Raw genomic sequence first — 25758 nt, 5'->3', positions numbered from 1 at the left:
GCTGTAGGGTAAGGGTAGGATATATCTTGGACCTCAAAGAAAATGACACCATTACTACACATTAACTTTCTTGGTGGGATTACATCTGATGTAATGTGTGTGCGTGCGCACGCTTACGTTAGTAGACCATGATAACTATTTAAGGCACTCAGTGAGAAATAATGTTTTATATTCTACCACGGAGTTCTTATGCAGTGTACGGAACTCATTACACATTGCCTCTTTTCTTGTCTGGTAATTTAGCCGTGTCATTACCCCTATGTCAACTTCTAAAATTCTCTTTGTTCTCATGCCTTTTATATTAGTCCCAAAAAATGTGGGCTATAGCTCACGAAAGAGACCAAAACTGTGATTTTTTTGTGTCGAGCCGAAACTGAACGAAATCGTGTACCTGAGGTCACGATCTCGAAAAATCGGCCTGGGACCCAAAAAACTTGACTATAGCCAATGAAAACGGTCCAAATGATGATAATTTTTCACCGGTCCGAAACTGCATGAAATTGTGTACCTAGGGTCACAACCTCAGAAAATCGGACCGGAACCCAAAAATCGTAGCCATAGCCCACGCAAATGGCCAAAACGGTAGTTTTTCTGCACAAGCCAAAAACTGCACGAAACAGTGTATCGAGGGTCACGACCTCGGAAAATCAAACCGGGATCCAAAAAACGTGAGCTATATAACCCACGAAAACGACCAAAACAGTCATTTTTCTGCACTCGCCTGAAAATACGCGAAACCGTATACTCGGGGCCACGACCTCGGAAAATCGGCCCGGAACCCAAAAAACGTGGGCTACAGCCCTCAAAATAGGCAAGGAGTAAGGCGCGCGGCTCAGTAAACGAGCCGACCGACGGGTAGTTACTCGTCCGATGCAAGGAATAGTGGTTGTTTAATCCTACCCTTGGGTCTTAGGCCCCTAGCAGCGGAGGTGGCACCCATGCACGACACCAGCTCACCGGGGGGGAGTTGCATGCCTCCCCGTTGGACACTTGTAGCCCATGCACCATGTCACATGTGGCATCACCTTGTGTATAAAAGGAGGACCCATGGCAGCGGTCAAAGGGTTCGGTTCTGTTCGGCTCGGGTTCAGGCTCTAGGTTCTCTAAGGTTTAGGAAGTTAGACAGTTGGTAGGTTAGTGGGTTGGTCAGTTGGTTCCAGTAGACAGCCAGCAGAGAGTAGTAAGGAGTACTTAGACATTGAGAGGAAGCCCGGGAACTCGCCCGGCAACTTGTAAACTATTGATCCATAATCAATATCAGCTCAGACAAGCAGGATGTAGGGTTTCACACCTCCGGGTGGCCCAAACCTGGGTAAAAAACGTGCGTGCACCTGTTCTTGGTCTAGCGCGCACCCTTAGCGCTTTGCTACACCGGCCCCGTGTGACCTCATCGGCCATGCCGGCGACCACCGGGTCTCCACCCTAGACGCCCCTACCGAACCTAAAAGGGGGACGTGGCCGCACGCCCCCGGTGTCGGAGCACCGAGCGACGACAGCCCGAAACCGTGTACCTGGGCTCACGGTACCTTAAAATCGGCTGAGAACCCAAAAAACGTGGGCTATAGGGCACGAAAAAGGCTAAAAAAGAGAATTTTCTGCACTAGCCCGATACCGTGTACCCGGGCTCACGGTACCTTAAAATCGGATGGGAACCCAAAAAACGTGGCCTATAGGGCACGAAAACGGCTAAAAGGGAGAATTTTTTGCACCAGCCCGATACCGTGTACCCGGGCTCACGGTACCTTAAAATCGGACGAGAACCCAAAAAACGTGGGCTATAGCCCTCGAAAACGGCCAAAACGGTCACTTTTCTACATCGGGCCGAAACTGCCCGAAACCGTGTACCCGAGGTCACGGTAACTCAAAATCGGCCAAAATGGAAAAATTTCTAAACCCTAAAACTGCGCGGAACCGTGTACCCGGGGTCAGGGTACCTCAAAATCGGCAGGGAACCAAAAAACGTGGGCCAAAACGGCCAAAACGGTCACTTTTCGGCACCTGGCCGAAACTGCCCGAAACCGTGTACCCGGCGTCACGGTACCTCAACATCCGCCCGGAACCCAAAAAAGTGGGCTATAGCCCATGAAAACAGCCAAAACGGTCACTTTTCTGCACCGGGCCGAAACTGCCCGAAACAGTGTCCCCGGGTCACGGTACCTTGCAATAGCCCGAGAACCAAAAAACCGTGGGCTATAGGGCACGAAAAAGGCTAAAAAGGAGAATTTTCTGCACCAGCCCGAAACCGTGTATCCGGGGTCAGGGTACCTCAAAATCGGTCGGGAAACCAACAACGTGGGCTATAGCCCTCGAAAACGGTCACTTTTCTGCACCGGGCCGGAACTTCCCAAAACGTGTACCCAAGGTCACGGTACCTCAAAATCGATCGGGAACCCAAAAAACGTATACGGTCACTTTTCTGCACCGGGCCAAAACTGCCCGAAACCGTGTCCCCGGGTCACGGTACCTTGAAATAGGCCGAGAACCCAAAAAACATGGGCTATAGGGCACGAAAAAGGCTAAAAAGGAGAATTTTCTGCACCAGCCTGTCCCGGGCTCACGATACCTTAAAATCGGCCGGGAACCCAAAAAACGTGGGCTATAGGGCACGAAAAAGGCTAAAAAGGAGAATTTTCTGCACCAGCCCGATACCGTGTCCCCGGGCTCACCGTACCCTAAAATCGGATGGAAACCCAAAAAACGTGGGCTACAGCCCTCGAAAATGGCCAAAACGTTCACTTTTCCGCACTGGGCCAAAACTACCCGAAACTGTGTACCCGAGGTCACGGTACCTCAAAATCGGTCGGGAACCCAAAATGAAAACGATCACTTTTCTGCACCGGGCCGAAACTGTCGAAAACCGTATACCCGAGGACACGATATCTCAAAATCGGCCGCGAACCAAAAAACATGGGCTATAGCCCACGAAAACGGCCAAAACGGTCACTTTTGGGCACCTAGCCAAAACTGCGCGAAACCGTGTACCCGGGGTCAGGGTACCTCAAAATCGGCCGGGAAGAAAAAACGTGGGCTATAGCCCCTGAAAACGGCCAAAAAGGTCACTTTTCTGCACATGGCCGAAACTGCTCGAAACCATGTACCCGGGGTCAGGGTACCTCAAAATCGCCCGCGAACCAAAAACGTGGGCTATAGCCCACGAAAATGGCCAAAACGGTCACTTTTCGGTACCTGTTCGAAACTGCCCGAAACCGTGTACCCGGCGTCTCGGTACCTAAAAATCCGCCCGGAACCCAAAAACGTGGGCTATAGCCCTTGAAAACGGCCAAAACGGTCACTGTTCTGCACCGGGCCGAAACTGCCCGAAACTGTGTCCCTGGGTCACGGTACCTTAAAATAGGCCCGGAACCCAAAAAACGTGGGCTATAGGGCACGAAAACGGCTAAAAAGGAGAATTTTCTGCACCAGCCCAATATCGTGTACCCGAGCTCACGGTACCTTAAAATCGGACGGGAACCCAAAAAACTTGGGCTACAGCCCACGAAAACGGCCAAAACGGAAAATTTTCTGAACCGGCCCGAAACTGCCCGAAACCGTGTACCTGGGCTCACGGTACCTTAAAATCAGCCGGGAACCCAAAAAACGTGGCCTATAGGGCACGAAAACGGCTAAAAAGGAGAATTTTCTGCACCAGCCCGATACCGTGTACCCGGGCTCACGGTACCTTAAAATCGGACGGGATCCCAAAAAACGTGGGCTATAGCCCTCGAAAAAGGCTAAAAAGGAGAATTTTTTGCACCAGCCCGAAACCGTGTCCCGGGCTCACGGTACCTTAAAATCGGCCGGGAACCCAAAAAACATGGGCTACAAGGCACGAAAAGGGCTAAAAAGGAGAATTTTCTGCACCAGCCCGATACCGTGTCCTCGGGCTCATGGTACCTTAAAATCGGACGGGAACCCAAAAAACGTGGGCTATAGTCCTCGAAAACGGCCAAAACGGTCACTTTTCTGCATCGGGCCGAAACTGCCCGAAACCGTGTACCCGAGGTCACGGTACCTCAAAATCGATCGGGAACGCAAAATGAAAACGATCATTTTTCTGCACCGAGCCAAAAATGTTGGAAACCGTATACCCGAGGACACGATATCTCAAAATCAGCCGTGAACCAAAAACATGGGCTATAGCCCACGAAAACGGCCAAAACGGTCACTTTTTGGCACTTGGCCGAAACTGCGCGAAACCGTGTACCCGGGGTCAGGGTACCTCAAAATCGGTCAGGGTACCCGGGTACACGGTTTCGGGGGCTATAGCCCACGTTTTTTGGGTTCCTGGTCGATTTTCACGAACCGTGATTCCAGGTACACGGTTTCGGGCAGTTTCGGCCCGGTGGAGAAAATTCACCGTTTTGGCCGATTTCCTGGGCTATAGCCCATGTTATTTAGGTGCTCGGCCGATTTTGAGATACCGTGACCCTGGGTACACTGTTTCAAGCAGTTTCGGCCTCGTGCAGAAAATTCACCGTTTTGACCGTTTTCGTGGGCTATAGCACACATTTTTTGGGTTCCATGCCGATTTTGAGATACCGTGACCCCAGGTACACGGTTTCGGGCAGTTTCGACCCGGTGTAGAAAATTCACCGTTTTGCCCGTTTTAGTGGGCTATAGCCCACGTTTTTTGGGTTTCCGGCCGATTTTCACGCACCGTGACCCCGGGTACACGGTTTCGGCCAGTTTCGGCCAGTTTCGGCTCGGTGCAGAAAATTCACCGTTTTAGCCGTTTTAATGGGCTATAGCCCACGTTTTTGGGGTTGTCGGTCGATTTTCATGAACCGTGACCCGGGTATACGGTTTCGGGCAGTTTTGGCCCTGTGAAGAAAATTCACTGTTTTTGCACGTTTTCATGCGCTATAGCACACGTTTTTGGGGTCCCGGCCGATTTTGAGATACCGTGACCCAGGGTACACGGTTTCGGGCAGTTACGGCCCGGTGTAGAAAATTCACCGTTTTTGCCGTTTTCATGGGCTATAGCACACTTTTTTTGGGTCCCGGGCCGATTTCACGATATCATACCCAAGGTACACGTTTTCGGGCAGTTTCGGGTCGGTGCAGAAAATTCACCGTTTCGGCCGTTTTCATGGGTTGCATACGTTTGTTAGGTCCTGTGCCGATTTCACGGTACCGTGAGCCCGAGTACACTGTTGGGGGGAGTTTCGGGCCGAGGCAGAAATTCACCGTTTTGACAGTTTTCGTGAGCTATTGTGCATGTTTTTTGGGTCTTCGGCCGATTTCTTGATACCTTGACGCCGGGTACACGATTTTGAGCAGTTTCGGGCCGGTGAAGAAAATTCACTGTCTTTGCCGTTTTCGTAGGATATATATATAGCCCACGTTTTTTGGGTCCCGGGCATGATTTTCCAGTACCGTGTACCCGGCATTTTCAGGACGATGCAGAAAATTCACCGTTTTGGCCATTTTTATGAGCTTATAGCCCACGATTTTTGGGTCTCGGGCCGATTTTGAGGTACCGTGACCCCAGATACACCGTTTCGGGCAGTTCGTGCCGTTGCAGAAAATTCACCGTTTTGGCCATTTTCTGGGCGTTTTTTGGGTGTCAGGCCGATTTTGAGGTACCCTGACCCCGGGCATACAGTTTCGTGCATTTTCATGGGCTATAACCTACGCTTCATGTAATTTCAGGCAGGTGCGGAAAAAAAACCGTTTCAGTCGTTTTCGTGGGATATAGCCAAAGTTTTTCTGGTTCTCGCCTGATTTTCTGATATTATGACCGCCGGTACACAGTTCGAAATACCACATATTTTTTAATCCTTGTTAAACAATTTCATGATGTTTCAACCTGGTGAATAAAAAATCACTGTTTTGGCTGTTTATAGACATTTGTTTTGTGTTTTCAAACGATATTTCTATTTCTTGACCCAAGTATATGATTTCATGCCAACTTCAAGCCCTTGGTAAACTACTTTATATCACAAATACACGACAGAGAAAGGAATGCTTTTGGTAGTAAGATTAAATCCATAAAGGTTTGTAGAGAAAGAACAATTAACCTTAGTGTACAAACCAAAATTTATTATGCTTCTGCTACTAAGTCTTTGTTTAGCATCTTCAAACTGTGTTGTGCTGAAGTTATTTAATGATCTGTTGTGAGAAAATATATACGAAAGCAAGAAAACGTTGGTTAGCCAAACATAAAAATAGCCAAAATATGGTTGAAAAAACTAGATTATCATAATGAGATAAAGTTTGCACTTCTGCTACTAAAGCTGAAGTTTCTAAACCACCTTCCTTCCTAAAACATATGGTAGGGGTAATCAGACAACATTAACTAGGGGGAATCAGAAAACATTAACTAGGGGGAATAAGAAAACATTAACGGACAACAGTGCATTATTTATCTTTATTTTTTTTCAACAGTTTCCTGTGAATACTTATTGACTGATGAAATTCAAGGCAATCCAGAATCATCAAAACCCATGGTTAGTTCAAAATAGCAGCAGAGGAATATGAGCAGGAAATTAGAGGAAGAACCATATGTCGTGGACTTGGCTTGTCAAAAAAATTATGTCGTGAACTTTAGGCGTAGCCATTTCAGCAGCTGATGCGGATTCAGTAGCTAGAATCACTTCCAGAACAGAATCAAGTCTTTCATTTGCAAAATCTTCAATCCTTTTAGAAATGCTTGCCATGGTAAATAGCTTATCAGCTACATGGTAAACAGAAAAATGGCAAATCTAGTGAGCAAAACACACGTGGGAACATCGTTCTTACAAGCAGGATACTTCCAGCAAAAAAGTTGATTATACTTAATGACAAAAAAGGAACAGGGATTAGCACTGTAGATTATACTTCCAGCAGAAAAGTTGTAATACCATAAAAACATACCACAAAGGACCATTATGAAAGTACTAAACTGTAATTAAGAGTTCAATCTAAAGCTCATTTAAGTGAATGGGAAATAGAAATGACCAACCCCTGGTTGTATTGTATATATTGAATCACCCTCAAAAGAAGAAGGTAACTGATTTAGTGCTTCACAATTCTACCAAGAATGTGAAAATTGTAATTACATCTTCAGAGTTCAATCTAAAGCTCATGTAAGTGAATGGGAAATGGAAATGACAAATCACTGCTTGTATTTTATGTATGGAAACACCCTCAAGAGAAGAAGGTGATTGATTTAGTGATTCACAATTCTACTAAGAATGCGGAAATAAAATAAAACTGTAATTCATGACGAGTTTGCTTCCATTTGCACTCTACCACCAAATCAGAAGTCAAAACAGATAACTCTCACGTTGCCACTGGCAGATGTCCCAGGCATGCTATTGTCAGTTTACAACAAATCAGACCAATAGTATCAGAGATACATCATGGTATCTGTGCAGCACCTGCAAAACAATCTTGCAATATCTATCCAAGTTGAAAGTTCACATGATAAGGTTCCAGACAGCACTTAGACCTTGAGGTACTCTATCACCACTCTGAATATTCTTATCCTGCTTCTCATTATTTTCAGAACAACATAAACTCTCTAGCAGCTTTAATGCACCTTCAGATAAATATGGTATATCACAAAGCAATTTGACAAAAGATTTCTCTGATGATGGTAACATATCACAAAGATTTGCAGCCTATGCAAAATGATAAATTGTTGACCGTGATACAAGAAAAAAGGTAGATACAACCTGGTCAGAATGCAGTGTCAACTCGTGTCCCTACTTAAGGAAAAGATAGATCATTTGGAACAGTCATACTGACTGAAACTACGTAAGTAACCACAGAAACAAAGTTGCACCAAATAGAAGCCGCTTAAGCATTGTCATATAAAGATATAGTCATCCTTTCTACATATAAGCTTGCTACATGAAATCACTGAAAAAATAGGCCAATAGTAGATATATCATACTTCCTCCGTCCTGAAAAGGATGTCTAAAATTTGTCTAAATTTGGATGTATCTAGACACTAAAGCATGTCTAGAGATACATTCATATTTTGAAAATTTTGGGACATCCTTTTTAGGACAGAGGGAGTATATGAAAAAGAACTGGACGTGCTCATTCAGTAGTTCACTGACTCAACCACTGAGTCGCTGGTTGAACCACATATCCAGGGCCGGTGCTACCGGCGCTGTAGCACCGGCCTAGTTAGGATGTTTAGAAGGAGAAGTTATTTACTATCTAGCTTATAAGTATGAAAGTCTACAAGCATAACACCATTAGGCTTATCTTAGCACCCTTCTTCTTCGGTTTCTGACTCCGCCACTGCACATATCATAGACATAGCACAAATGTATGAAGTGCAAACTATTGCAAGTGATGGAGAACAAAAATCATTTTCTTATGGCAGTGATTTTTTTTGGTTGAAATTCTCATGGTGCTTGTTAGGTCTAATCCTCCGTTGTTTGTCAGAAAGGCCATTTATTGGCTGCTATGATAGGAACTCTACGTAAGTGCTTAGCAATAATAAACTTAGTTTGATATACAAATCAGGTGATTCAATCTGATTTCCCTCCTTGATTCATACAGCCAATAGACTAAGCTCTGATTTGAGATTTTTCAGGTTAAATCACTAGCCATCAAGTTATGTGCTGGTTCATAAGTAATTAACTAAGAGCACCCTTACAGAAACTATCTATATGATGTTCACATGTTGTACATCTTACCTCATTATTTATATAAATAGATTGCACATGCTTTTAGAGAAGCTCCCAAGGGTCGAACTCCAAAGGAAACTGCACCAGAAAGTAACATTTAGTAACGAGATAAGACAGTTTCTAATACTCCCTCCGTCCCATATTAAGTGCGCAATTTTGTCTAGATCCGCATGTATCTAGAGGCGTTTTAGTGTGTAGGTACATCGCAACTAGACAAAGTTGCGACACTTAATATGGGACGAAGGGAGTAATAAAAAAGAGCAGAACTAAGTTCAGTGTGTCTGAGAGAAACTGGCTTATAAATTTATAATGCCTAAAGGACAATATTAATAAAAGCAGTAGTTTAAGCAAGTAAAATTATAACCTCCTAGACACGTAGCAAAAGAAGCAAGAAAAATTAACATCCTTCTGGCCCGATTGAGATTGCCATGCAGTAACTGCAGTTCCAACTTTTAGGGAGCAATAGCAATCAAAGTTTGTTTGAAAGCTAAAAGAGGTTCAACGTGTGTTTACATAGAAGATTGTTAGTTGTTACTAAAGATATCACTATAGTAATGTAAACTGGAAATGCAGACCGAAAACAAACCTCATGGTGTATGAAGCTCAATCGTGCTTAAGAAATTCAGGAATTTTTTGATGAAAGGCGTGGCTGCAGAACTGGATCCTTGTGACCAGATTGTAGACCCAGCATTAGTACCACTACCATACTCATATGAACACTAAACTTTTTTGAGCTCTCCCTTCTGGTTGGTGACAGGACCCAGCAAAACCATGGTTCTACAGTGCCTCATGAAACATCAGTACATCTTCAAAATGTCCTAGGATTGGTGAAACAGTTACATAATAGTCCAAAAGCAATGGAAATATTTTTCCAGCAGCATGCTCAGTGAGTAATGATATGGGAGCAGAAGTATACTTCACCTACAAAAAAGATACAATGGAATCACTTACATAAAACAAGCCAATGGACCTTTTAACTAGTAGACTGTATTCAGAGTGGACAAAATACACATGGTAATCAGCAGAAAAAAGCTTCATACATTTCCACTGCTAGGTTCTCCGTATGAATTACTTCATGGTTTACCATATGGAGGAGGCATGCCTTTTTGTGGTCCTAACCTGTCTGTAGACAATCCAATGCAAAATGAAAGGTCAAACCAAGGCAACATGTTCCCTGGAGAGCACCTTAATAAGATATCACTTAAGAATATTCCAATGCCATCATTGATATTTTCTCAGCAATAGCAGAGATTAGCACAGCTCCAACCATCCCATCAGAATTACCTAAATTTACCACCCCACCTATTCTACCATCATCACTCCACAGAGATAACCCATCTTGTTATATTGTGATTGTGTGATTAAGCCCATATCCAGCGCATAATCAGTGTATGCCTTATACGGTATCGCTGGATCTGTTTATCCATTGTCAAATGCAAAACCTGAAAATAAAAGAAAGATGGGATTACAAAAAACAAAAACCTTTCATGACACAAAACCTTCAATTTCGAATTAAAAATAATATAGAAGGCAAGATACCTGAGGGGATACATGGGATACCTGAGGGAGGGATACTGTACCCTACCCAAACTCTCAAAGTCCCAAATCCCTCCCGGCACCCTCTCATTCCCCAAATCCCACAGCCGCCACCACTCTTCCCTGACTCCCACTCTCACACAAAGGCAAGCAAATCCCACAGCCGCCACCACTCTTCCCTGACTCTCACTCTCACACGAAGGCAAGCAGCGGCCGGCACCACCTCCTCGCCACCTCACCGGTGACCGGCGCAGCCTCCTCTCCTCGGCACACCACCTCCACTCAGCCAGCTCTACCTCCTCGTCTTGCCGTTGCCGCCGCTACTGCCGGTGTCCTTTTTCCTCTCACAGTGAGTCTTTTCCTAGTCTTGTGATCTTCTCTCCCCTTTTCCTGTCTTCTTTCTTCCTCCAAGTATGCACCTTCTTCAATCCTCTCTGCTTCGATTGGGAGCTCGAGCACAGCAGCAGCGCAACTCCAATGAATGTGCTGCAGCTCGAGTGATTTCAGCAGATGATGATGAGAAGAAGCCACTGTGGAGGTATATGAGGAAGATTGAGAACACGGGGAAAGGCAAAGGAGGTAATTCCAAGTTCTCGTTTAGGTTGTGTGACCGTGAGATTAGTGGCAGGTACTCTAGAGCTAGGGCACACCTTTTGAAGAAATCAAACCCAGGCGTGAGTTTTTGTTGGAAGGTGACGTTAGATGTTCTAGTCCTGCCGAAAATTGAGCAAGAAAGAGGTGATGAACGAGCTGCTAACCGTGCACCCAAGGACATTCCATTCCCGTCAATGGTTGTTGGTCCTAGTGGGAGGAAGAGGAGTGGAACAAATCGGATCTACTCCATATGAGCGCAGTAGGGCCATGCGGGGGTGCAGGAGGATAAGATATGAGCAGCCTGCGGGCGGCGGCGCTAGGGAGAGGAATCGTGTTGAAGCTGTAGGGAAATCGTGAGGTCCGATCGCTCCCCACACCCAGCCTCTCGCCTCTACCGGCATGCGAGGTCTTCCTGTCCCCATCCCCATCCATGGCCGCCGGAAATCGAACCGCGACTGTGCCTGAATCGCGACGGGGCTCGACTTTTGGGTGATGGCGGCGCTGGACCCGAGCTCCCCCCCATCCAGATACGCGGGCGACGGGAGAGCACGGGCGGAGGACCCCGCCCTAGATTTTTGCCTCAGTTACGAATTGGGGGAGATTAAGGAGAAGAAACGGGGGGCTAAAGTGCGGGATCCGTCGGTGGGTTGATGGGAGGTCGGGAGCGAGAGCGAGAGAATCGAAGGGGAGATAGATACCTGCGGTGGAGGCGCTCGCGCGAGGAGGAAGACGAGCGACGGAGCGAGGGGCCTGGGGCGCTCGGCAGCGAGGTGGGGAGGGAGGGGTGGCGGCGCTGGCGCGAGGAGGAAGACGAACGACGGAGCGAGGGGGCTGGGGCGCTCGGCAGCTGGATGGGGAGGGAGGGGTGGCGGCGCTCGCGAGCAGCGCGAAAGCGAGAGAGAGCGCGCGCGCGGAGGGGGAAAGGAATGGTGTGGGCTGTGGAGGCGGTATGGGCCCGTGCTCGCTCGAGGCGGTATGCCATCATTGATATTTTCCAGGGAGGGAAGTTTGCCAAGAAAGAAAAAATGGCCCTCGGCCCACACTTCAAAAGCATTTGGTGTCTTGCAATCTCGGTTTGCAATTTTTCGATATCCAGCTCGCTTCTGGGACAAGAAGAGCTTGAAAAATTAAACATCATGACAACACATGTGATCCTCCACAGCACTCGGAAGTGGACTACGTACCAATATGATTGTGTTGGCTGAATTGTTACACTAAGCAGGAACCCGGATTCAAGTTTTCCTAGAGGCGTACCAAAGGATTGAAGACCGAAGATCACATACGTACACAACTGGACGCTAGATTCTTTATTCTATTTTTTTTTAATTATTGTGTTGATGGTTTGTTGTATTTCGTGACTTTGTAATGTCGTTGATGAACGACTTGATCTATATTAATGTGAGGTATGCACACATACATGTGAGACAAAGGAGAGAATTTTTTTTTATAGAGACTGCACTTGTGGGGAATCCATCGGTTCACACGCCTCCACAGCCTCTAAAACCTATTACAGTGCCCTGCAAAACGTATATGGCGGCTGCAATTTTGGCGGACCGGCTAGAGATGTTCTTACATGCTCAGTGACACGGAACCTGAAATATTGCACAAGAAGCCGCTGGTTTAGAAATCACATTAAGGTAGCTAGGGCACGAAGGACATGAATGAGGCACAAATGGGGTGGTGGAAGGAGGCCACGGCAGAGATCATGGAGAGAAGAAGGCTAGCACGTGATGAAGGGGCTAGCGGTGGTGCATCGGCTACCCATGGGGGTGGTGGCGACGAAAGTGGCAACGGTCCTGTCAACGTTTGATTAGGTTGACGATTTGCAGCAACTTTTTGCGGTGAACTGGTCGCGGCGATTTGATGTAGAAACTCTGAACTATGCATCGATTGTTTGCAGTTGGTAGTTGAACTATGCTTGATTTGCTTTGAACGGCCAATTCTGTGAAAAAACCGTGGTTTTATGGGTTCGGATGCTGCTGGCGCAGAACAGAGCCCGCAAACCGAACCTGTTTTACAGTTTTGGTTTACGGGCTTTGTTCTGCGCCAGCACTTTTTTGACTGAACTCGCGGTTTACAGGTCGCGCGTTTACGGGCTCTGTTAGAGTTGCTCTAACTCGAATGCATCATTATTATCAGAATGGTGCCTGTTCTTCTGTCCAGTAATTACTACTTGATGTAGCTAGCAGGAAAGATGGTGGAAAACATGTCACATTCATCCTATCATTTTCCCAGCATAAAAAACATTTACTGTTACATTTTCCTGTTGAAAATTTACTACACATGTTTCCATTGCTTTTCTTCAGCATGAGTTGTCTCTGACCCAACAACACGGAACCGAGAAAAGCTAACAAGAAACAAAGGCATAACCTGTTTACCATATTTGCCCTGACGAACAGCATGCATTTTGGCCATATTTCTCTGTTACTATATATCATAGAATTTTTCATAGTATAATTCTGATTTTTCACCTTCATCTGTGCCTTGCAACAGTGCAAGTGGGTACTCAAATTGTTCAGACTGGACATCAGAGTTTGCTCGCCGTAAGGATGCCGGCCATGGCAGAGACGCTGCCTTGCTCACCTTGAGCAGCTCGCGGCCTCCACACCTCACCAAGCAGCCATCGTGGGGTTCGACCGGTCGCTGCACCACGACAAGTTAATGGGCGCGCTGCTCCACGCCTTCTCCGGGAACGTCGAGGAGGCCCTCCGCCGCGTCATCGTGGACCCGGCGGCGACATGCCTCGTCACGGACACTTTCTTCGTGTGGCCGGCCACGCTGGCCAGGAAGCTCGGCATCGCGTACGTGTCCTTCTGGACGGAGCTCGTGCTCATCTTCAACCTCTACTACCACGTCCACCTGCTCACCAACAACGGCCACTTCGGATGCAACGGTGAATCAGACGAGTCACTCACCTGATCTTCTTATCCGCCCCAATTGTCAAGCATGCTTCAGTAACGCGCCATTGATTTTGTCATGTAATGTGAAGTGATCGCTGCAAAATGATAAATCTGACGATCCCTTCTTGGATGTGTGCTGCAGAGCCTCGGAATGACACGATCACGTACATCCCTTGCGTGGCCGCGATCGAGCCGCAAGAGCTCATGTCGTACCTCCAGGAGACGGACACCACCAGCGTCGTGCACCGCATCATCTTCAAGGCCTTCGACGAGGCGCGCGGCTCCGACTACGTCCTCTGCAACACCGTGGAGGAGCTGGAGCCGTCGACCATCGCCCAACGCGGATTTGCCACATGTAGGAAGGGCCCTAGGGCTTATCTGAACCACTCGTTTGTTAGAGATTCGCGTAAAGTCAGCCTGGTCAATGGTCACGGCATGTTTGCATTTTCCACCCTCGGAAAGAGAAGAATTCACCTACAGTATAGGTTCAGCACAGTTTTAACCCTGGAGAGATAACCACCCGCCCCCGTTCCGAGCAAACCCTGTCCGACTCTCCCCTCCACTCCTTCCTCTTGCCAGCGCCGCCACCATCACCTCCTCCTCCGACTGCGGGCCCAGCGCCCCACCTCTCGCTCGTCGGAGAGGAGCAGCCACCAGGAAGCCGGCCCTCCCCTGCGCGGAGCTCAAGGCGAGGACCCCCTCCGCAACTCCTCTGGCCATGACCGGAGTAAGGGGCAACGGTGGATACGCTTCTTCCGGCCCGTTTGGATCTGCTTCTCAGAGATCGCACCGTCCCCTTCGGAGGGGGCTTATTTCGTGCTTACACAGCCACACCTGCCTCCACAACGTCGCGCCCACCGGCGGCGACGAGGAGGCGCGCACCGGCGGCGACGTTGAGCGTCCTCTTCCCAACCAGGATTTACCCCGTGCCATCATCAAGCTCATCGTCCCCTTCTACGAGAAGGCGTTCGACCGGCTGCCCTGCGAGACCATGCCGGACCTCGTCGGCCTCCTCACCACCGGTGGCTTTTGCCTCGGCCTCCTCGACCCTGTCTCCAACATCACCCTCAACACCCTCGCCCTCCTCCCCGAAGACGCCGCCGCAGCAGCTTCCTTCTCTCCACCCGCCGGTAAGAGGTCCAAAAGAGTAGTGCGCAACGCCTTCCCCATATCCAAACGCGGTCTCTGCGCCTGGCACGAGGTTGCAGCCAGGTCCTACCACAGTCTCGTGGGCTTCCTCGTCGCATACTTCGGATGCCTCACCGAAGAACAGGCCATCCGATACCTCTACCGGGCCAATGCCAATCTCCTCCTTGCCGTCATGCTCGTCCAACACGATTTGTATGCTGAAGATCTGCATGCTGAAGGTGAAGAACCACTGGACCCTGACTCTGACAGGACGCGTGCCGCCCTCGAGTCGGCCGCCACCAGTGCAGGTCACCCTTCGCCCAGCACTTTGGCTCAGGTCATGACAATCCGGCTCAAAGATGACGACTTTAAACTCCTAGAGTACCTATTTTCAGCTGATGGTACTCCTATCATGGCTAAAGATGCTGGAGCAATCCACCATATAGTGATGAGTCCGCTTTATGTTACCGGCACAAGCCATGCCATAGATGAACTGGCTTTCCATGTTGATCTTGCTATGGAGGCCAAAACTGAAGTTATCCCTGACACCTCGATCACCTGCACCACCTGCAGCTTTCACAGTAAACCCATCTGGTCGATGCAGTCTGGACTGTCTAAGAAGAAGCTAAAAGATTGCCTGAAAACAGCAGCTCGCCAGGCAATCTTGTTGAAGACCCCGTGTGGTGACAACTGCGATTACCTGCGGACTCTCAACATGTACCTCCATGGTATGATTCACAACTTCTACATCAAGGCGCTCAAGTTGCTGCCCACACCCTCTGGCTCCCTCATGCGCAGCTTCCTCACGGCCGGCCACTGCTATGGCTCCATGGACCCTGTCTCCAACATCATCGTCAACTCCATCTGGTACTACAGCCGTGGCTCCTCTCTCCCACTTTCTGAACGCAGGAAGATAGATCAGTACATTGACATCTTTGACCCCGTGGCGCTGCTTCCAGCACAAGTTTTTTCCCTCGAGGGCCTTACAAAGCTGGCCACATTTGTCCACCCCCAGTTCTCAGTGGTGGGCTGTGCTCTGGAGACACTCTGCAGGGCAAAATGCAACTTTGTTGAAATGTTTACATCAACGACAGAGAGGATTGAGATAAGCTCCATCCATGAAGCTGCCATGGCCGCTGGACACCCTCTGCCCCTTCAGCTGGGTGAACTGCACCAGAAGTTGGTGCTTATGCCTGATGAGCGAAACATGCTGCTCTCCTTGATAGCTGGGGCTCAAACTAGTAATACTGTGTTGCCAGTCGATGAGATTACAACTTTTCTGGAGGCCGTGTTGTGTACAGAACCGGTACTGGGGGAAGCTCCTGAACTTACCTCGAAGGCTTCGAGGATGGTGTCAAATATGAGATCAGACTATGAGGAGAAGAGGAGCTGGTTCCGTTCACAGATTGAGAAGGTGCTGAAGGATTACACGTTGAAGCATTTTTGGGTAGGTATTAAAGTTGTTTTCAACCATTAGTTCCTTACCTTCATTTGACCAACGACACTTGCTTGTTGTAGGGACCAAAGTATAAACTTGATATTATCCTTGGTGTGGAGAAAAGCTGGGAAGGCCCCCACTCCAGATCTGGCAGACACTACTGCGTCAACTTCACGGCTACTTCTGATTTCAAGCTTGCGAGGGAACTATTCTTCGCCCAATTCTGGGTCTCAAGTGAGCGAAAGCCAAGCATCTGCTGCCGTCTACCCTATCCGTATGTTGGTGAGTCCGCTACTTTTCGGCTGCCGCATGGCTGATTAGTACCTGATAGCACTTGATTAGTACTTTGGGTCATGCGATCTCCTTCATACTTGCAGCTTGTACTTACCACGTCTTCTCATGCTTGCATGCACTACACCTAAATTTGTACCACGTTTTCTATCTTTTACTGAACCATGGTTGGGTTTTGTTTTGTTAACAGCCCGTTGCTACTACGGCGGGACTACCTCAAGGAAGATTGTGTATCCAGATCGCTCCGAGTACATCCGGGTCGATATCACCATATATGGAACCCACCGCGTGTATTACACGCTAGAGAGGGACCTTGTGTACTTCAGTCCCAGGACAATTCTAGAGATGGACCTTGTCTACTTCAGTCCCAAGACAGACGTGAAGCTCGCGGAGTATCTGAATCATGTTGCCCGTTTACCAGAAGTACCTGGGCATACTTTCGGCCGGGCCGGGCTGAAGCAAGGCGGATGCTCAAAAATTAGGCCCAGGCCTGGCCAGGCCCGTCCATCGGTACGACGTTTTTAGGCCCATGCCCGGGAATTTCGGGCTGGGCTTTGGGCCGGGCTCCCCATGCCCAGGCAACTGCCGTTCTGAATCTTCTCTCGGCTGTGTAATAATACAGGTCGCGTCTGGCTAGCTAGTGTGTGATGTTATCAGCTGTGAACTGAGACCATATTTATATATATGCTTCCTGCTGTGTGCTATGATGTACTCCTAATGAATGCAAATTCTGCGATGTATGAAGTGGACGACATTGTGCTGTGATATACTCCTACTCCAGCATGTTTTGTTTCCTTGAGCTAGCTGCTAGCTACTGGTATGCATGTGGCCGTGCCTTTTCTTTGTTGCCTGACCTTGTTAAATTTGTGTGTAAATCAAGCTAGCTCGCTCGCTGCTATGGCTGTGACATGGGTATGAATATGATGAAACAGGCCGTACCTAGATCTGGAACCAGCTGCTAGCTCTTAATTTGGCTGCTCGATGGAGATCTTATACAGTAGGAGACTGTAGTTTCAGTCGAGTTGTCCTACATCTAGATCAGATAGAAAGTTAGAAACGATGGATCACTACAGCTGCTAGTGACTGCTAGTGACTGCTAGTGATCATACTCCTGGGGCTGGCGTCCATCCATGTTCTTTGATTAACCTAAAGAATAGTGCCTGTCAATAAAAAAGAAGTTTACATGTTGGTCTTGCATATGGAATTTATTCTAGAGAGGAATGCTCTTATTGTGGCACATATGTTCTGCAAGCTTTTATAAGAGAAGCACCAATTTTTTGCTGAACACAATGATACCAGGCACCTGATAATAACAGTAATCTTTAAAGAACCTCAAACTAAAAACGCCTCTAATATTTGTAGTGGAGAATGTTTACTAAGAAAGCACACACGCGCTTGGTGCAATGACAAATGCTTTTTCTTGCGAGGAGAACAAACATGTGAACCAATAGGGCAACCAAACAAGATTTACCTTGCGAGGGGCGACTCCTTCGGAGTGATGTGTAAATGGATTTCCTCGTAACAATACTAGAAAAAATGGCACTGATCTTGCTCTTGTATACTGACGTTTCATCATGTCATGTGCTCCTCCACTCTTGATATGAAACATGAAAAGGAGAATAGCTAGACACTACAGGCATGACCGTGTAGCAAATATAATTAACCAAAAAATATTGATACTAATAAACACTCGAGCTATTTGAGGACCAGATCTAGTCACAACCTAATACATCCATCAAGCTTGTTAACCCCGGCATGAAAATGCAGATAACTGTGTTCCCATTGAGGCAAACATCACTGGAACGAAACATTTTCTAGGAGCAACCCAATCAACAAGCAAGTGCCCAAGTGACAAACCTGAAAGTAAGAGTGTGGATTGCAACTATGAACGAACTGGGTCTCTTCAGCCCTTTGCCTCTCTAGCACACCAGTTGGAGCATCAACATCATGCCATCACAAAACTGGATTTGTCACCCAAAAATTCCAGACTGGATTCACACAAACTACATGGGTGTCGAACTGTCGATGAAGAAAGCAGAGGAACAACACACCTGGAAACCTAGGCGCGCGGACACCTCAGATCAGTGCGAGATTATTAAGTGGTGAATAGCTGCAGGGGATGTCAAAAAAAAAAAAAGGTGCAGGGAAAATGCCGCTCGAGCTCACCCCTCGTCTCCGGTGGCTCCTATCTATCCACTCCGATCAAAATCCCACGGCGGCCGGAGACGGGCGAGCTCCTCCTTCTCCGCCGCAGCCCGGGCTGACTCCGTCCCCGCTTCACAATCTCCGCGGCAATACGCCTCCTCCCGTTCAGACCCAACAGCATCGCCACCGCCGATATCGCCGCCGGCGGCGGCGGCGCCGCCACGCCGCCGGACGCGCGGATGGTCAAGACGGGATTCGACCCGGCCACCTACCGGCTCAATCTGCACCTCCACTCGCTCATCTCTTCCGGCCGCCTCGCGCAGGCCCGGGCCCTGTTCGACCGAATGGCGGCCCACCGGAGCAACGCCTTCTCCCTCAGCCCGTCAGCCGCATGCTCTCCGGATACTCCAGGTCCGGCCAGATCGCCGCCGCGCACAGCTTCTTCCTATCCTCCCCGCCCCGCCTCCGTGACGCAGTCATCTGGACCGTCATGATGGGCGCGCTCGCCGCCGCCCCCGGCCGCGCGACCGACGCCGTGTCCCTCTTCCGTGACATGCTCCGGGAGGGCGTATCCCCGGACGGCGTCTGCGTATCAACCGTGCTCAACGTGCCTGTTGCCGCCTATAGCACCACCGCTTCGCTCCACCCTTTCGCCGTCAAGCTCGGCCTCAGCTCCAGCGTCGTTGTCTGCAACACGCTACTCGACGCCTACTGCAAGCACGGTCTCCTCGCCGCCGGCTGGAGGGTGTTCGACGAGACGCCGCGCAGGGACGCAGTCACCTACAACGCCATGCATGATAATGGGCTTCTCCAAGGAGGGGCTGCACGGGGAAGCGCTGGACCTGTTCGCCGATATGCGCCGTGCTGGCCTTGGCGCCACCCAGTTCACCTTCTCCAGCATGCTCGCCGTGGCCACGGGCGTTGGCGACATCCGTCTCGGCCGCCAGGTCCACGGCCTCGTTGCCAGAGCCGCCTCGGAGTGCAATGTGTTCGTCAACAACTCGCTGCTGGATTTATACTCCAAATGTGTGACTGCATTGGCGAGATGGAGAAGCTATTCGACGAGATGCCGGAGCGTGACACTGTCTCGTACAATGTTGTGATCGCGGGCTATGCTTGGAGCCGGTGCGCCGGCACCGTGCTGCGTCTGTTCAGGGAGATGCAGGTGCTCGGTTTTGACAGGCAGGCCTGGCCTTACGCTACTTTGTTAAGTTTTGCTGGCTCGCTGCCTCATATTGGGATTGGTAAGCAGATACATGCTCAGCTGGTCCTCCTTGGCCTTTCTTCAGAGGATCTTGTGGGCAATGCTCTGATCGACATGTACACCAAATACGGCATGCTCGATGCTGCAAAGACCAATTTTGCCAAGAAAAATGACAAGACTGGCGTTTCATGGACAGCGATGATAACTGGCCATGTCCAGAATGGGCAGCAGGAAGAAGCGCTGCAGTTTTTCCGTGACATGAGAAGAGCTGGTGTGAGCCCGGACAGGGCGACCTTTTCAAGCATCATTAAGGCTTCCTCTAGCCTGGCAATGATCGGGTTAGGAAGGCAATTGCATTCTTACCTAATAAGATCAGGCCACATGGCCAGCGTGTTCTCAGGAAGTGCCCTTCTTGACATGTACGCGAAGTGTGGCTGTTTGAATGAGGCGCTCCGGACATTTGATGAGATGCCTGAGAGGAATTCCATCTCGTGGAATGCTGTTATTTCAGCCTACGCACACTACGGGCAGGCAAAGAATGCCATCAAGATGTTTGAAGGTATGCTGCGCTATGGGTTTAAACCAGATGCAGTCACCTTCTTGAGTGTACTGTCAGCATGCAGTCACCTTCTTGAGTGTATTCTCAGCGTGCAGTCACAACGGTCTTGCAGAAGAATGTATGAAATACTTTGAACTGATGAAACATGAGTATGGCATATCTCCCTGGAAGGAACACTATTCGTGTGTTATTGATACGTTAGGCTGGGTGGGCGTTTCGATAAAGTTCAGAAAATGTTGAGCGAGATGCCATTTGGAGATGATCCAATCATTTGGAGCTCCATTCTTCACTCCTGCAGGATCCATGGAAACCAGGATTTAGCTAGAGTGGCAGCTGAAAAATTGTTCAGTATTGGACCCACAGATGCGACACCGTACGTCATACTGTCCAACCTATATGTGAAAGCTGGTAAATGGGAAGATGCTGCACGTGTGAAGAAGGCCATGAGAGATCGAGGACTTAGGAAAGAGTCGGGTTACAGTTGGGTTGAATTCAAACAAAAAATCTACAGCTTTTCTTCAAATGACCAAACCAACCCAATGATAGCTGAGATTAAAGACAAGCTAGAGAGGTTGTACAAAGAGATGGACAAACAAGGATATAAGCCTGACACTAGCTGTGCATTGCATCAAGTGGACGATGACCTAAAGTTGGAGTCGCTGAAATACCACAGTGAGAGATTGGCCATTGCATTTGCTCTGATCAACACCCCACCCGGGAGGCCAATTAGAGTTATGAAGAATCTATCTGCCTGCCTAGACTGCCATGCTGCCATCAAGATGATGTCAAAGATTGTGAACAGAGACATCATTGTTAGAGATTCGAGCAGGTTTCACCATTTCAAGGATGGAGTTTGTTCTTGTGGAGACTATTGGTAGGGATTAGACTTCTGTGCGCAATGAAGGATGCACAGTGAATATGCCGACAAACAACTAAAATTTGTCAGGTCACATCTATCAGACACACTACAATCTTGCTGGAGTTTTTGTTACTAGTGTTCCTTATATATAATTTTTGTTATTATTGTTCTTTCTTACATCTATGTAGCTGGAAGTAAGTCCGCTAGCCATTTTTTGAGGATAAACCAGGCTTATTGTATGTAAGGCTTGAGACTTCCCCATTTAGTCACTATGAAACCGCAAGCATAGTAACAAAACAAAAAACCATTGCGGTTTCAATAATCCAAAGCGATTGTCTTCGGAACAAACTGCTCGCCTTAGAACAAACAAAAAACTCTCCATGATTTACCACACTCATGTTACCGTGGGATCAAAATCCACGATAACAAGAACATGAGACTTAGCAAAGAGCACAGGGTTCCAAAACAATGGCTTGAAGAAGGGATTGCCGGTTGCTGATGTTGCCGGAATCAACCAACAAAGGTCACACTCAGGGTTTTCATGCATCTAATCTTTGAGCCAACCAACAAGAATGTGACACGTATATGTCGTTGTTGTCCGATTACTGATCTGGCCAATAAAGGTTGGCTCACAAGTTTTATCGAGAGAGAACACGTTCCTTTTTTATTTCAAGCCTTGCTCCACTACAACCCCCTCCCCCCAAATTCAGATTGGGCTTTTGGGTAATTATCTAATTAATTAATTAATTTTGGGTTACCGCCGGGGGCATCGCCAAAGGAAGCCATCGATCGATCTGCAGATTCTTCTGCTTGCTACCTTCTCCTAATTGCCTTTTGCTAATTAAATTGTGTCGACCGATATATATGATCTTTTCTTTCACCTAGCTAGCTCCTTCAATTCCTTGCTACTTCTTGAGGCCTGTCTTGATTTGCAACGAACCAGCCCCGCCATGCACGCTCCACCACAAGATCCGTTTTCTATTTTTGTTTCATTCATTGTCTTTCTTTTATTTTGCCGCTCCATCTTGATCGATCTTAATTTGAGCACCTCTGCTTCCATCCATGAGACGATTCGGCAATCTGTTTTTTTTTTCCTTGAGCAAAAATAGGTAGAAAAAAATAAACCTCTTGAGTTTTGTGAAACGGTTTTGCTGTAACAACAACGCCTGATTTTTAAACAGGGATAAGTCGATTGCTCAGCCGTTTGACCTAGAAATGTTTCAAGATTTGAAACAAACTAGGGATGAGTTGAGTTTGGATGGCATTCAGATCAAAATCCCACGAAGAAACATCAAAGCATTATTTTGAAGGTGTTGTTGAAGAGTTTATCCAAAAGCTAATGGAGAAAGGTTGGCAATCAACTTATACTTCAACACTACTCCTCATGTGTGGCTCCCGTAGGCCTAAACGTCGATCGAAGTGGGCTGCAATTTAATTACGCCAGCCGGTCTTGAACTCCAAGACCTCTAGGCACTGACACCATGAAGAGTTTCATTGATATGGACATGCTAACCATGGATACGACCATTAGAACCCTAATTGTTGGTGTCTCTAATAATTATAATCAGGTGAATTCAATTACAAAATGTTTTCAATATGTTACCTGCAAAGAGGCGGAGCTACTATCTTGTGTAATCTTATTATGTAGGCATCTTATTGAACTTTACAAGTCCAAAGTGAAGATGAAGTGTTATAGCCTGCAAAGGGAGATTCAAAGTGAAGCCTATCAAGTCTACTTTCCAACAAATCAAACGGCACATGATTCGGAGCTTGCTAGAGAAAGATATCACGAATTAAAGTTGAATCCGATTCGGGTCCGAGCTGTCAGGAGACCCGAATTTGTTTTAATCACCCAGACCGCATCCGGAGTCCAAATCAAGCAAACAAGTACTTGTTGGAAAGGTAATTACAAGACCTTTCCAACGGATCTGGCCCCATCAAGAGATTCGACCTGACCACGAAGGTCTTTGTTCCGCAAGCAATCGAAGAACAAGCAAGAACAAGATAAATAGCGGATGCAATCTAAAATTGCGAATATACTATATCAAACCAATGTCTCAACGAGACGATAAGTTGGGGTTCCGAAAGCGGTAAAACAGGTGGTCTAACCGACACACGCGATTACACGAAGTAGTAGCGATGGCTAACTTTTAACTAAACAAAACCCAAGGCTTCTTAGGGGGGCTCATGGGGTATATAAAGGAGGAGGGAGAGATATTTTCGTCCACCTTGAATAAGGAGTCCGAAATCCAACTCTATCTCTAACTTTCCTAACAAACTACAACTCTTTAGGAAACAGAAAAACAGATCCGTCTGCTTGTTTTGTCCGCCACGGTCAGCACGAGTCGAATCTCTTGATGGGGCCAGATCCGTTGGAAATGTCTTGTAATTACCTTTCCAACAAGTACTTGTTTGCTTGATTTGGACTCCGGATGCGGTCTGGGTGATTAAAACAAATTCGGGTCTCCTGACAGCTCGGACCCGAATCGGATTCAACTTTAATTCGTGATATCTTTCTCTAGAAAGCTCCGAATCATGTGCCGTTTGATTTGTTGGAAAGTAGACTTGATAGGCTTCACTTTGAATCTCCCTTTGCAGGCTATAACACTTCATCTTCACTTTGGACTTGTAAAGTTCAATAAGATGCCTACATAATAAGATTACACAAGATAGTAGCTCCGCCTCTTTGCAGGTAACATATTGAAAACATTTTGTAATTGAATTCACCTGATTATAATTATTAGAGACACCAACAATTAGGGTTCTAATGGTCGTATCCATGGTTAGCATGTCCATATCATCCTCCCTTTCTTGAAAGGAAAGCCGTCCTCGGCGTCGTTTATGCTGAAAATATGCTAACAAAAGAGACAAGGTATGCGCATGGTATATGTATATATCGTTATTTTTAACTCCACTCCCATGTTGCACAATTAATGTTTTATAACACAATCTCATGAGATAATTAGTCACACAATCATCATGAATATCATTCCAGCAAGAAGATTGACAATATGTTTTGCATATATAAGTGAAACAATATCTTATATTTGGTTTGCACCGCTCACCATTATACCATCCCAACACTGGAGAATAATAATTAATAATGTTACCCAAATTAGTTACTACAAGATGCTGAAATTTAGAGCATGTCAAAGCACTAATATTCGAACAATCGTGTAAAGAACTAATTGGCAAATAATCAACACCAATATTGGAGGTCATATCAAAATGGTTAAGCATATGCAACATATTATGTTCTCCCAAATCAAGAAAGTTATCACAAGCAATCCAAATCTGATGCACCCAAAATTTATTGTTCACGTCATCTTCTCCAATTAATTGAATAGTGTATCCATGGGCATTAGCAAAAGATTTTGAAATTGTTAACTCAGAACCTTTATCCCTTGCATGTGACAAATATATAGGTGCATCAAGTCTAATAGAACACAAAGAATTATTAGGCGGAACCATAGGAAACACTTCTTCATGTTTAATTAATTCAATGCAACATAAATCAAATTTAATCATCGCGTCACAAGTCTCTTCCAAAACAGTAGGTATCTCCTCACATAAATCATTATCATTTGAATAAATGGGTGTACTCAAATCAGCATGTAAATCAACAATTTCACATGGTGCAGAAAATTCAACGGGTATCTCATTTATTTCATCACATGTCATATTTTGTTCAGCAACACAATCATCTTTATCATTACCTTGTAGGCTCAACACGTTTCTTGTACACCTTCTCTCCAATTTCCTCTCCGCTTCACGAGCAAGATTAAGCAAACACAATAGAGAGTCGTATTTTCCGTATTCAATTATGTAAGAAATATCAAAGTTAAGCCCACAATAAAACCTATCCATTTTTCTTTGTTCGGTTTCATCTAAACTAGATCGCAAGGTTAAAATTTGGAACTCATGGTAGTAATCATCAACAGTTTTATCATCTTGTGTCAAACGTCGTAATTTGGAACGCAACTCATAAGCATAACTTGGAGGAACATATTTTTCTCTCATGATTTTCTTCATATCAATCCAAGTGTGAGGTATTTTGTTTGCTCTAACTATCTCACACCACCATGATAATGCATCAAAACGAAATTTACTACTAGCAATTTGGACCTTACGACTATCTAGTACATGGAAGCATGTGAATTGTTCAGTTAAAGCTAGCTCCCAATCTATATACGTTTCAGCATCATTTTCCCCCTCAAAGAAAGGTACACACAATTTATATGTATTAGAAGGATTGTTTTGTACCGTTGCCGTGGCATTATCAACAAGAGACGTGGAGGATGGCCGTGGTGAAAAGCACTCATCGCGGTCACGGGATAGCATCGGTCTAGTTGCCATGCTTCGTGTAAGTCCTGTCATGGTTAGTAGAAAACAAGAAACAAATCACAGTAATATGTTCCTATCAACTACTAGGATGTGGCTACAAGTCGCTCAACTCTCAAGCTAAAAATCAAGTTCT

The 25758-nt window shown here is 46.9% G+C and overlaps 2 protein-coding genes and 1 long non-coding RNA gene across 6 annotated transcripts; 2 read left to right on the top strand and 1 right to left on the bottom strand.

Moving 5' to 3' along the window:
* Window positions 1-6959: 6959 nt before the first annotated feature.
* On the bottom strand, window positions 6960-11518 carry LOC112269535. Of its 3 annotated transcripts, XR_002961409.1 has the most exons (6): window positions 11456-11470; window positions 10167-10693; window positions 9668-10069; window positions 9214-9548; window positions 8637-8705; window positions 6960-8235 (listed from the first exon to the last, which is right to left on the bottom strand). It is a non-coding gene; the product is annotated as an uncharacterized LOC112269535 (long non-coding RNA). The 3 variants fall into 3 exon arrangements; XR_002961410.1 differs by lacking the exon at window positions 10167-10693 and having other exon boundaries at window positions 11456-11518; XR_002961408.1 differs by lacking the exon at window positions 11456-11470 and having other exon boundaries at window positions 10167-11440.
* Window positions 11519-12838: 1320 nt separating this feature from the next.
* LOC100841183 lies at window positions 12839-17357 on the top strand. 2 transcript variants are annotated; one of them, XM_024455735.1, is made up of 5 exons: window positions 12839-13650; window positions 13800-14012; window positions 15256-16232; window positions 16304-16505; window positions 16705-17357. In XM_024455735.1, the coding sequence occupies exons 1-5, from the start codon at window positions 13419-13421 to the stop codon at window positions 17037-17039; spliced, it is 1959 nt and encodes a 652-aa protein (XP_024311503.1). In that variant the 5' UTR covers window positions 12839-13418; the 3' UTR covers window positions 17040-17357. The 2 variants fall into 2 exon arrangements, with proteins under 2 accessions (XP_024311503.1, XP_014751591.1); XM_014896105.2 differs by having other exon boundaries at window positions 13511-16232.
* Window positions 17358-19050: 1693 nt separating this feature from the next.
* Window positions 19051-21300, top strand: LOC104581472 (putative pentatricopeptide repeat-containing protein At2g01510). Its single transcript, XM_024456100.1, has 2 exons — window positions 19051-20474; window positions 20721-21300. The coding sequence occupies exons 1-2, from the start codon at window positions 19051-19053 to the stop codon at window positions 21298-21300; spliced, it is 2004 nt and encodes a 667-aa protein (XP_024311868.1).
* Window positions 21301-25758: the final 4458 nt, after the last annotated feature.

The sequence above is a fragment of the Brachypodium distachyon genome, chromosome 5 (genome assembly GCF_000005505.3).
Source record: "Brachypodium distachyon strain Bd21 chromosome 5, Brachypodium_distachyon_v3.0, whole genome shotgun sequence".
Classification (NCBI taxonomy): domain Eukaryota; kingdom Viridiplantae; phylum Streptophyta; class Magnoliopsida; order Poales; family Poaceae; genus Brachypodium; species Brachypodium distachyon.
The sequence above is the reverse complement of the archived record's forward strand: the minus strand, read 5'-3'. Positions and strand labels throughout refer to the sequence as shown.